The sequence below is a fragment of the Hemicordylus capensis genome, chromosome 4 (genome assembly GCF_027244095.1).
Source record: "Hemicordylus capensis ecotype Gifberg chromosome 4, rHemCap1.1.pri, whole genome shotgun sequence".
NCBI classification, from domain to species: Eukaryota; Metazoa; Chordata; class Lepidosauria; order Squamata; family Cordylidae; genus Hemicordylus; species Hemicordylus capensis.
This window is the reverse complement of record NC_069660.1, coordinates 152,212,107-152,225,475: the sequence shown is the minus strand read 5'-3', so window position 1 is coordinate 152,225,475 and position 13,369 is coordinate 152,212,107. Positions and strand designations below refer to the sequence as shown.

At 41.6% G+C, this 13,369-nt stretch overlaps 1 protein-coding gene across 1 annotated transcript in view; it reads left to right on the top strand.

Annotated features, from left to right (window-relative positions):
* LAMC1 (laminin subunit gamma 1) overlaps nucleotides 1–13,369 on the top strand; it is a 174,107-nt gene that overhangs the window by 119,752 nt on the left and 40,986 nt on the right. The window contains exons 9-11 of the mRNA XM_053243832.1: nucleotides 2,605–2,727; nucleotides 2,819–3,008; nucleotides 7,350–7,462. Coding sequence (XP_053099807.1) covers nucleotides 2,605–2,727; nucleotides 2,819–3,008; nucleotides 7,350–7,462 — 426 coding nt within the window. The remainder of the gene's footprint in view (nucleotides 1–2,604; nucleotides 2,728–2,818; nucleotides 3,009–7,349; nucleotides 7,463–13,369) is intronic.

Below are 13,369 nucleotides of genomic sequence, written 5' to 3'. Positions count from 1 at the left end.
CGCGCTCATCTGATCCCCTTCTAGTGCCAACTTTTATTATTGAGCTGACCACCCTTCAGCGTTGGAGAGTTTTGACCCGTGGACTTCTGTTTGGAGATCCGAGTGGCTGTTGAGAATGCAGAAGTTAGCCATTCCTGGCTCAACTGTGTTTGCCCAGGATCTGTCTAACTACAGATAGCTTGTTCTCTTTTCTCCCCCACCCCCATTATACATGTCAAGTTCTTCACTCATAATAAGCAAGACTGTTGTTGTTCTGTGCTACTAAAGAAATTGAAATTCTGTGCCAAGAGAAGCAAAATTCTGCAACCTGTACAAGTTTAAGCAAATTTTGCATAACTTACTTAAGCAGAGTTAAGCAAATTTGTTTAATTCTACTTATTCTGTCCTCACAACAGACGGGTGCAAGGTGCTATGCAGGGAACTGAATCTTCTTGGAAGTGGAATGAACTGTGCAACAGATGCATTTCCATAAATGTTGATGTTCCCCAGTAAAACAGGACACCACACAGCCTTTATAGCTTTCCCTTTCCAAGGAACTGATGATTAAGCAAGTAACAAATGACAGTATTACTGCCCTCCAGTTGATGATTAGCATGAGTGGAGCCCTGCTTCACTTCCTGAATCCAGGCTGGTGGTTACAATGAATAGGTGATTTTCAGAGGACCTTTCTCACCAACCCAGGAGACTCATCAGGCTTGCTCCCTAAAGCATTTTAGAATGGCAATAAAACTTTTTTTATTCTACAGGAGATCTAGAGAGGTTTAAAGGGGATCAGTAGATTTTATCTGGTTGTTCTTAATGCTACTATTTTGGCACTGCTGGTTTTTGGGTTAGTTTAAGTATTGTATTTGTGCTAGAACTATATTGTGGATCAGCTTGGAAGCCCTTATAGATTCAAAACCTATAACACTAAATTTTAAAAACAAAATTGAAGTATTATCTTGCCCTATGCAGATGTTACAAAGTTGAGAATAGCATGCATGTGTTTAACTTCATTAAAAGTAGGAATCCTTTACTCCTGTGTTTAGTAGACTTTTTAATAATTAAAAATGGACAGCTCTATCAGTGAGTGGGGGTGGGTGGGATGAGAAGAAGACCTCAACAGGTGGAAGAAAACATGTTGGAAAATGCTGTAACCCAAAATGTTTTGGATTAAAGCACCTCTTCATGATAGGTCTGTTAATCCTGGTATACAGCAAAAAATGACTTTGCCTGGTGGCAGAAATTAATAAACTTTGGACCATACTAGACGTGCTGGTTGTGCATGTGACTGCCTCAATCACATATAAACTGGGAGAAGAGGATCTAATTTTATCAAGAGGGGTATACAGATGCGAGGAGGGGTCCATGACCCGTCATTTGTCACTTTTCTTCCAATTTGACTCCGCTATAGAAGCTAAAGAACTTTGTCTCCACTATGGAAGTGTTTTCTTCCTATGGAGAAGAGGGAGTTAAGGGTGGGTGGGGAAGGTTCAGTTCTCCTCACCCACCTCTCCACACCTTTTATTAGTAAAAATTAGATCCAACCCACTGATGCGTCATACATGAATGGGAGAGGCACATGTACAGGTGAAACTCGGAAAATTAGAATATCGTGCAAAAGTCCATTAATTTCAGTAATGCAAATTAAAAGGTGAAACTGATATATGAGACAGACGCATTACATGCAAAGTGAGATAAGTCAAGCCTTAATTTGTTATAATTGTGATGATCATGGCGTACAGCTCATGAAAACCCCAAATCCACAATCTCAGGAAAATTAGAATATTACATGGAACCAAGAAGACAAGGATTGAAGAATAGAACAATATCGGACCTCTGAAAAGTATACAGTGTACTGTGCTTGATTGGCCAGCAAACTCGCCTGACCTGACCCCATAGAGAATCTATGGGGCATTGCCAAGAGAAGGATGAGAGACATGAGACCAAACAATGCAGAATTGCTGAAGGCCGCTAATGAAGCATCCTGGTCTTCCATAATACCTCAGCAGTGCCACAGGCTGATAGCATCCATGCCATGCCGCATTGAGGCAGTAATTGCTGCAAAAGGGGCCCAAACCAAGTACTGAATACATATGCATGCTTATACTTTTCAGAGGTCCGATATTGTTCTATTCTTCAATCCTTGTCTTCTTGGTTCCATGTAATATTCTAATTTTCTGGGATTGTGGATTTGGGGTTTTCATGAGCTGTACGCCATGATCATCACAATTATAACAAATTAAGGCTTGACTTATCTCGCTTTGCATGTAATGCATCTGTCTCATATATCAGTTTCACCTTTTAATTTGCATTACTGAAATTAATGGACTTTTGCACGATATTCTAATTTTCCGAGTTTCATCTGTATAAGCAAACATGGTTGCCTCCAACAGCATCTAGCTTGTCCCTTTGCTGCCTCTTTGCTCTAACCTGAAATAGATTGTACCACAGCATGTTTTGCTCAGTTTCCTGGTAGCCATTGAGGTCCACTCCTCTGTCATATCATGGGCTTTATAAAGCAGATTAATGTGCTAATATATCAAACTGCAATAAGTGTTTCCTTAGCAATGCATATAATGCAGGCTACTTCACCCATGACATGTTGCTTTTTGTGGCTTTCAGGAAAGGAAGAGTGGCATGCAGAACAGCAGGATGGATCTGAAATCTCAGTCCAGTGGATTGCTAACACCCAAGAGATATCGGTGATCTCTGACACACCTTTCCCCATCTACTTCATTGCACCAAGTATATAGTTAAAGTGGTGTGGTTATTTTCATGCATGAGTAGTATATCCTTATTTGCCATTAAACTATCTGCCTTTCCCATTTCCTTTTAGGCAAGTTCCTTGGAAATCAAATCTTGAGTTACGGCCAAAATCTGACATTCTCCTTTCGGGTTGATAGACGAGACACCCGCCTTTCTGCTGAGGATGTAGTCCTTGAAGGTGATGGACTGAGAGTGTCCGTACCTCTAATTGCTCAAGGCAATTCTTATCCCAGTGACAATGCACTGAAATATGCTTTTAGGTGAGTGTGTGTGTGAGTTTCGTGTACTAATCTTGAGAAAATTTGGGGTTGTCTGAAGGAGAAGTAAACTACTTGAACCAGAATCTAACAAATAGCAAAAGCTTGCTCTTGTGATTGGAATTCTAGCTATGTCTAAAGATGCACAAAAATGTCCTCAACTCAAATTGTAAATGAGCTGGCGTTTGCAAACCGCATCTGCAAATGCTCAGGGACAAAATGGCGTGTTTCAAGAGGTCAAAACTGGCTTGTGGCTATTGTGCATGGCCAGTTCATTTCGAGGATATGGGCCTGTTCTCATAATGCTGCTTTGGAATTGTATTGTGGAGTTGGATGAAGGCAGTGTGCTGTATCATAGAAGAGGTGTGTGTGTGTGTGTGTGTGTGTGTGTGTGTGTGTGTGTGTGTGTGTGAGAGAGAGAGAGAGAGAGAGAGAGAGAAGGCAATGACTCTTCTAAGATGAGCTGGAGTACTTGGTTACTAATGAAAACATAGATATAGTGGGTGTAATGTAACGGAAACCTGGTGGAATGGTGAGAACCAGTGCGACATGATTATTCCTGGATATAAAAACTCAAGAAGGGAAAGGGAGGGGAGGATTGGGGGAGGAGTGGCACTGTATATCAAAGAAGGGATAGATTCCAATAAGCTAGAAAACCTAGGTGGACTGGAGTCCTCCACAGAATCATCATGGGTAACATTACAAGGATTGAAAGGAAATGTTACTAGGGACATGCTATCACCCTCCGGATCAAAGCGCTGAGTGTGACCTGGAGTTGGAGAAACAAATGAGAGGCATCAAAGAGAGACAGCAGTGATAATGGGTGACTTTGACTTCAGCTACCCACACATAGACTAGGTAAATTCACATTCAGGTAATGAAAGAGGGGCCAAATTTCTAGACATGCTAAATGACTGTGCCTTAGAACAGTTAGTAGCTGAACCAACCAAAGTGATGGCGACTTTGGATTTAATCCTGAGTGGCATCCACCCAAGAGTTCTGAAGGAACTCAAATGTGAAATTGCCGCTCTCCTAGCAAAAATGTAGCCAGTGTGAATCTCTAATTTTCAAAAAGGGATCCAGGGGGATCTGGGAAATTACAGGTGTGTCAGCTTAACTTGGTGCTGGGTAAATTGATAGAAGGCATACTTAAGGACAAAATTGTTAAGCATATAGAAGAAAAGGCCTTGTTGAAGGAGAACCAGCATGGCTTCTGCAAGGGAAAGTCTTGTCTCACTAACCTTTTGGAGTTCTTTGAGAGTGTCAACAGGAATGTGGATAAAGGTGATCTGGTTGATATAGTATATTTGGACTTCCAAAAAGCTTTTGATAGAGTTCCACACCAAAGGCTCTTGAGTAAACTTAGCAATCATGGAATAAGGGGACAGGTTCATGTGTGGATTGCTAACTGGTTGAAGGAAACAGAGAAGGAATAAATGGACAATTTTCACAATGGAGGAAGGTAGGAAGTGGAGTCCCCCAGGGATTGGTACTGGGACCAATGCTCTTGTTCATAAATGATCTAGAAGTTGAGGTGACCAGTGAAGTGGCCAAATTTGCAGATAACACTAAACTGTTTAGGGTAGTGAAATCCACAGCGGATTGTGAGGAACTCCAAAAAGATCTCTCCAAACTGGGTGAGAGGGCAACAAAATGGCAAATGCGATTCAGTGTAAGCAAGTGTAAAGTGATGCACATTGGGGCAAAAAACACCAACTTCACATATATGCTGATGGGATCTGAGCTGTTGGTGACTGACCAGGAGAGAGATCTTGAGAGGTCGTGATAGACAGCTCGTTGAAAGTGTCGTCTCAGTGCGCGGCAGCTGTGAAAAAGGCTAATTCCATGCTAGGAATCATTAGAAAGGGGGAAATCATTTATTTTCAATGATTTCTTTTTATTTTATATTTTAAAATAGATCATTTATTTTCAATGATTTTATTTTCAAATCATTGAAAATAAAACGGCGAATATTATAATGCCCTTATACAAATCTATGGTACGGTCACATCATACAGCTTTGGTCACCGTATCTTAAGAAGGATATTGTAGAACTAGAAAAGATGCAGAAGAAGGCAAACAAAATTACCAGGGCCCTGGAGCACCTTCCTTATGAGGTTAAGCTACAGTATCTGTGGCTCTTTACCTTGGAAAAGTGGTGACTAAGGGGATACATGACTGATGTGTATACAATTATGCATAGAGTGGAGAGATTGGACAGATAAATTTTTCTCCCTCTTACAACACTAGAAGCAGGGGGCACCCCATGAAACTGAAGGGCAGGAAATTTAGGACCAACAACAGGAAGTAATTTTTCACACAGCGCATAATTAATCTATGGAATTCCTTGCTTCACAATGTGGTGATGGCCACTAGCTTGGATGGTTTTAAAAGGGGCTTACACAGATTCATGGTGGACAGGTCTATCAATGGCTACTAGTCTGGTGGCTGTGGGCCAACTCCAGCCTCATAGGCACAATGCCTCTCAATACCAGTTGCAGGGGAGCAGGAGAGAGAGCATGCACATACCTCTTGCCTGTGGGCGCCCCAGAGGCATCTGGTGGGCCACTGTATGAAATAGAATGCTGGACTAGATCGGCCTTGAGCCTGATCCAGCAGGGCTGTTCTTATGTAGATGACTCCAGCTGCCTACTGTTCTTACACATATTTTTATTCTTGAATCCTTATTTTAAAATATCTGCTGCCAATTAATTGGCACATCTCAATAACCAATTAAACTTACCCATTAACTTCTAAAACTGAAGCCCTAACAATGGTATGTGACTATAACTAGGAGAATTAGAGCCACAATCTGGTAGCCCCTGACTTGCCTCGCCAGCTCCTGCCAACAAGGTGTGCGCACTCCCGCGCACCTTCTGCTTCTAAGCAGCAGCAGGAAGAGGGGAAGACTAGAAGATGCTTGGCCAGCACCTTCAGTGCATGCCTTCTCCCCTCACCACTGGGGTTTGTACCACTGAGGGGGCCCTGGGCCAAGTTCAGGCCTTCAACAGAAGGGATGGGGTGGGGCGTGCTGGCGATGAGAGAGGTCTGCACCGGCATCCCCTGCCACCTAAACAGTGACATCACTGCTGTAGAGTCTTGTGCTAAAAATGCTAAGCTTTGTGGCCAGCAAAAAGGAAAAAGGAGGGAGCTGCTATCCTGCCAAAGTTAAGCACTTTGAAGTCCTAATGGTTTTAATGGGACAGAATTAGCAGTGTGGTGGTTTAACTTTCCAGTTTAAACCAATAATACTTCAAAGTGCTTAGCTCTGCTTTAGAACCAACAGTCAAATTTTTGTTTTTTAAATGGACGAAGGTTTCTGACTCATGTAGTTATGCATAAAGACTGGAAAATGTGCAGTCTGTATTCTTAAAATTTAAAGCCTAACTAGAAGAGTTGAAGGGCAGTGGCCCTAGATTAGGAGACATGATGGCTTCATATTTTATAACTTGTATAACCTGTTCTTCCTCTGAAGAGCTCAAAGCACCTCATCTAGGGGTTCCCAGGTGGTCTCCCATCCAGGCAGCTTACATGTTGAGTTCTACTTATCTTCAGCAACAAAACTTGCATCCTGGTCTTCAGCCTATTGTGTGGCTAATTCTTTCATTGCATATAGTTCCTTGTCCCATCCTATGCTTTTAACATGTCCTGTCCTTTGGTCTCTAATGTCCCTCCTTCCTCTTCATCTATGCATATTAAAGGTACAATTGATTTGTGTTAATTGTAGTATTGGAATTTTTTAAAAATCTTGAAAACTGTCTTGAGATTTTTTTGTTTTGTTTAGGTGGTATATAAATGCAGTAAATTAGAGCAAAAGGTGCAAATAGTCTTGCCCTGCATGTATATAATTCAGATCTAGATGTGACATTTTGCTGTACGGTCACAGGCCAGCAGAATTTCAAACACATGCCTATTGGCACTTGCTACAAGGGTGCTTTGAGGGATGATGGGAAGTCAATGATTGCGGAGGCTTGTTGGGACTTCCTGTGGCACTACTGCATTTGGGTGGCTTTGGGCAGGGTTTCTTGAAGGCATGGCCAAGCTTATAGCTTTCCTGGAGAGGCTGCAGTGATTGTAACCCTGTTAAAGGATTGTTGGGCTGCCAACACTGGGGGGCGGGGAGGGAGCAGGAGAACACAGATGAAGGTTCCTGAACCTGTTGACCTGATTGGAGGGTGTAGAAGCAATGGACAACCACAGCCCCACCCTTCCTTCCCTGGGAATTGTAAACAGGTGCCTCAGCACAGTGACATCACGTAGCTCCTTGAGCTGGTCTGTTGAAACATGACCTTCACACATCTAATTCTTTAGAGGTTTCAACATGTGTTATGCTTCTTTCCATAGGCTCCATGAAGAAACTGATTACCCCTGGAGGCCGCATCTCACCTCATTTGAGTTCCAGAAGCTGCTCAATAACTTAACATCAATCAAGATTCGTGGGACTTACAGTGAGAGGAGTAAGTCAGCACAATAGTTGCGTGATCAGGCTGAATGTATGTCAGGCTTTATATTCTTGCAGGATGACAGTGGCTTGTATATGGTGATTTGGTGAATGTTGATTCCTGCCTCCCCTCCCCCCAACTCAGTAATTCTTAAGGTATGAAGAGGCCCAGAAGAAAGTGTGTGATTAAGTGATGACAAGTTGGTGTAGACTCTTAACGACCGCATAGATCGATTCTCTCCAGGATGATCTGTCTTCAACTTGGCATTTAAGGTCTCTCAATGGTGCATTCATTGCTGTCATAATTGAGTCCAACCACCTTGCTCTCTTCTTCTCTTTACTTCAACTTTTCCCAGGATTATGGACTTCTCAAGGGAGCTGGGTCTTCGCATAATGTGTCCGAAATATGATAGTTTGAGCCTGGTCATTTGTGCCTCAAGTGAAAATTCTGGATTGATTTATTCTACAATCCATTTGTTGTTTTCCTGGCTGTCCATGGTATCCTCAAAAGTCTTCTCCAGCACCAAAGTTCAAAAGCGTCAATACTTTTTCTATCTTGCTTCTTCGAAGTCCAGCTTTCGCATCCATAGAGTGTCATGGGGAAAAACCATTGTCCAAACGATTCTAATCTTTGTAGGTATAGACACATCACAACATCTAAATATTCTTTCCAAGGCCTTCATTGCAACCCTACCAAATGCGAGTCTGCGGCATATTGCTTGACTGCTGGATCCTTTATTGTTGATGGTCTATCCTAAAAAGCAGAAGCCACCCACCACTGCATTGTCTTCATTATCAATCCTGAGGCTGGTTGCTATGCCCGTTGTCATTAGTTCAGTCTTTTAATGTTTACCAGTCAGTTTTAAAGCCAAATGAGTAAATGCCCAGAAGTTCTCATTTCCATCTGTTTTCTTTACTGGTAAAGGAAGTTTTCCATGCTACAGGTACAAATGTCAGAAAGAGGCCTCATGACACACACACACACATTTCTGATCCTTCCTACTGGACTTAAAATTTTAAGAATTACCAGTAAACATCAACATTCACCAAGATTCTGAAATTTGCTGTTACATATACATGATAGGATCCAGTCAGTGAACTCTGGCTCTGTACATATCTTTTATGAGACTTCATTTCCAAAAATCATCAGCAAAGGCCAATGATGGAGGGCTTCCTTCCAGCTTTCTATTTGTTTAATATGGACCAAGAAAGGAAGGAAGAACAAACAAACAAGAGACCCATTGTGAGCCAATCTCTCATTAAATCTTCTAGGTATGTGCCTGAAAACCTAAAGTGTGAATGGGGTGCACATTTTTCCTACTGGTAAAGAGGCTATGATTATCAGCAGCTCTGCCTCTGCATAATGTGTGAAATAGCCTTACTTTTTTCTTTTTTTGTGATCTTTCAAAATACTAGCTTTTAATTTTATTCAGCTCTGACACAAACGTATGTGAACTAGGATGGACTGGATACAATTAAAAAATGTGGAACCAGACAGTCTTCTTCCCAGAACTCTGAATGTGAGGGGAGATGCAAGAAGCATTTACATAAGTGACACCTTCATGTTTTTCACTCGTCGTGAACGACAAATGGAGACAGAAAAATGGAGGCAGGCACAGTGCTAGACAAGATACCTCTGGACCCTCAATGAATTATACAAGAGTTAGGAAAGCTGCAGTGATAGGTTCATCTCTTCTGCACGTGAGCCTGAACAAAACATAGTTACCTGACCATGTTGATAATGCATATGTGGATTTAGTTATCCAGATCAGATAGACCAACTTGCGTGCATTAAAATCCGAGGTGTAACAGATTTTAAAAGATAATTCTGACTTCAACCAACACTTTCCTGCTTCCCCACATAAAGTGGAGAACTTTCTGAATTAAATGTGGATTAATCAACTGATGGAAATGGAAATTTTCCATAACATGCATAATGTTGTAATGTGAAAAGCTAAATATTTCTAAAATGTATGGAATTTTGGCAAGTGTTGCGAAGTTACACATACTTCAGGGGAATTACTTTACTGAGGGAGGGAAAATGCAGAAAGAAAGTAGTGCAATTAACATTCCTTTCATTACTAACACATAGGGGTGCCTGGGATTGTAACTGGAGTCATGTTGATACCCAAAATGTAAACATCCTTACATCAACATATAACCTCATAAAGATTGCTGTGTGCAGGAAGCAGAGCCCTTCCTAAGAGCAATTACTAGAGTGTGAATGGCAGGTCCATTTGGAGGAGATTCATGAATCTGTGTGAGTGAAGAATTTCTTCCTCTATTCTTTTATCTAGGAAAATGTCTTTACTGGAGGGCCCACAATATACATATATAAAGCCTGTACAGTGGTCCCTCTACTTACGAAATTAATCCGTTCCGAATGCACATTTGTAAGTCGAAAAATTCGTAAGTCGAAAAGCGGTTTCCCATAGGAATGCATTGGGAACGGATTAATGCGTTCCGGAGCCTAGAAAAAAGACCCAGACCCCCAGTAAGGCTTGCAAACTGCACAGGAACATTTCTTTTCAAGAATAAACAGGCAGTAAACAGGCAGGCAAGTCAAGGAAACCGCATGTAAAATTTGTAAGTCGAGGAAACCCCATCTAAAAATTTGTAAGTCGAGGAAACCCCATCTAAAAATTTGTAAGTCGAGGAAACCGCATCTAAAACCGGATCTAAAACTGCTGTTTGTAACTCGAAAAATACTTATGTCGAGTAGTTTGTAAGTCGAGGGACCACTGTATTAAAAATCTAGTTAGTTTGGACTGAGGAATGAAGGGGTTTGAGCTGTTCTGAGGTCAGAGTTATTCTGGGTTCTTTCCTAACCATATATGCAGAAAGAATGATGTGTGCAAATACATTTTTATGGTAGTAAAAGCTGCATTCTTTACCCACTCCCATGCTTTTACAAGGAGGATGTTTGGCTAATTGCCATCTGCATGTCTCTTAGCCCTGCTGTCCAAAGGGCTTTGGCATCTTGACATTACATGCAGAGAGAAAGTTGGCTTCCTGCATACCATAGCTTGCAAATCAGGAGCCAGCCTTGGGAATATACATTCCTTCACCACCCACCTTGAGTAATCCCCCCTGTACTTTAACCATGATTTCACATTTCAGATCTACTGATGCCTGTCATAGTATTTTCACAAAACAGAAATTGAAACCAAGTTCTGAAGTAGCTTTGTATACCATGGTTTGCATTAGCCGTGGTGTGTTTTGGTGCACATCTAATGTGGAACCATGGAATGCTGGAAATGGAAAGAGGAAAATCACCCCGGAAAGTGGAGGAGATAGAGAGGGCAGCATGCATTTTTAAGGCCAGGTTCCAAAATTCAAACGTACGTGTGTGTGTGTGTGTGTGTGTGTGTGTGTGTGTGTGTGTGTGTGTGAAGTCAGCATTAAATCTGTGTCAGCCTCAACTCCCTTTTTCCACAGCCATCCAAGCAGTAATAATAGCTCTTGTTAAAACTATTATGCAATCTTTCTCTTAGACATTGCGTAATAGATACCTCATGCAGAAATTTTGCTATACTTGTTGATGGTATCAAAGAGGATTTGTGTCAGAGGCCGAAAGGTATTGAAGGTTTTATACCCCAACTATCTTTCCTAATAAAAGATCTTACATAAATTAACCTGTTTAGTACATTACAGAGAGTGCAAGTAGCAATGCTCTGCAGCATATTAAGACCAATTTAGATAGTTGAAGGAATCAGGTTAAGTTATATGCTATCAAAGAGGGCAGTTCTCTCCCCCACCCCCCAGTTAGCCAAACTGGATAAGATTTGTTCCTGGCCCTAAACGTGGCTGCTGTTTGTCACTGAGTAGGAAATAACTCACCCTCCCGTTACCTGAGAAAACTTTTTTGACATTCAGTCATAATCACATCAAACAGTATTACCTTGCAGATCTTAATGGTGTTTTGATATCGTTCACGACGTGGGCTTTGCACCAGTGCAATAGTCCCTGTGGAAGGACTTCAAGCTCTTTGTAGCACTCGGAAGCGGCTACTACTATGAATATTTATATACCACTCTTCAACCCAAGTTCACAAAGCAGTTTACATAGGAAAAATAAATACATAAATAAGATGGTCCCTTGTCCCCAAAGGGCTCACAGTCTAAAAAGAAACATAAGGCAGATACAAGCAACAGCCACTAGAGGGATGCTTTGCTAGGGTTGGATAGGGCCAGTTTCTCTCCCATCCCTGCTAAATATAAAATAATAATCACTTTAAAAGGTGACTCTTTGCTCAGTAAGCAGGGCACATACAGTTTTATTTTGCCCTGTAACAATAATATGTAGGTGAGGGGGCATTTGCAGGGGAGAATTGGCAGATGTTAACGGATGCTTAGTGTTCCTCCTCAGGATCCTATTTGACTATGTCAGATGCCCACTGAACCCTCACCCCACACCACACCACAACCCCCTTTGACTTAGTTTCGCCACTACCTATGGAACCAATCCATTTTAGCTTCTCCTGCTAAGCTAGCTACGCCCTCTACAAGCACTGTGGGGGCATCTGCTATTCAGGAAAAGTAATTGTCCAATTTTGAATACACTTCTTCCTCTGACTCAGACACTGAATCCATACATACAGAAAACCCATCAGATCCCTCCCCTGATGACAACGTGCCAAATAACCCAACTCTCCAACTGAGGAGACAAAGTCATATCCAAATAGCCAAAATGACTAAACTTCTTGCTTGGAACTAAAACCTCCAGCCCCAGCTGATAAGGATCCAGTCTTTGATTTTGTTGCCTCTGCTACAAACTCTTAGTCCATGACATTTCCCACGCTGCCAGTACTGATTAATTCAGCAAAATTTATTTATTTATTTATTTATTTATTTATTTATTTATTTATTTATTTATTAGAAACATTTGATATACTGCCCATTCCAAAGACTCTGGGCGGTGTATAAAAACATGCAAAACAAGACAGCATTAAAATTACATTCTAAATAAACTAAAGTCACTAACGAGGGGGGGGGGGAATCTACGTGGGATGTTCCATCTACTGCCACATCTACCTCCCCAAAGGCTTAAATTTCTACACAGTCCAGGAGGATGATTGCAAGTTTCTATTTAAACACTTTCCACCAGATTTGCTTGTTGTGGACTATTCAATGAGCAGCCAAAAGTCCATTCTGCTCCCACTGACAAAGAAGGCAGAAAGCTGGATTCCGTTGGCTGGAAGATTTATTCGTCTTCATCTCTCTCCATGAACATAGCTAACTATCTGGCCTGCATGGCTAAATTTCATTATTCGGTCTGGGAGGGATTCAGAGATTACCTAAAGGACGTTCCTGAAGCAGTCAAAACTAGGTTCAGAGAACTACTTTCAAAATCAGCAGATATTGTATTCCAAATACCTTAAGTACCACCAGACATTGTAGGGAAACAGAATCCCACACCTTGGCTAGCGTCAGCTCTCTACAGGAACATGCCTGGCTCCATTTGTCCTCTCTGCAACCTGTTATATGAAGCAAAATTTGAATCTCTTCTCTTTGAAGGCCTCTTCAGTTCTCAGACAAAACTGCAACGGATGAAAAGGCCAAAGCTTACAGCTAGAATCTTCACATCCTCCTCTACTCCAGAGGTTTAAGAGATTAAGATAATAGATCTCGATACCAGTACAACCAATCTGTCCAAAGGGATAACAGAATGTCCTTCCAGTACTCTCAGAAATGTTTTTTCCCTAACAGGAGTAACATCAGGATCAAGCCAAACAGAATCTTTGACTTCCAGGTCCTTCTATCTGTCATAACTTCTGTCCCCATCAAACTAGCACTCTTCCTTTCCACCTGGCCATCTTATCACATTTGACACATTGGTGCTAAGTATCTTCTCCACTGGCTATACCATAGAGTTGCATAAAACTCCCCCTTCCCTCTGGATAAAACACATCTGGCTATTCCTA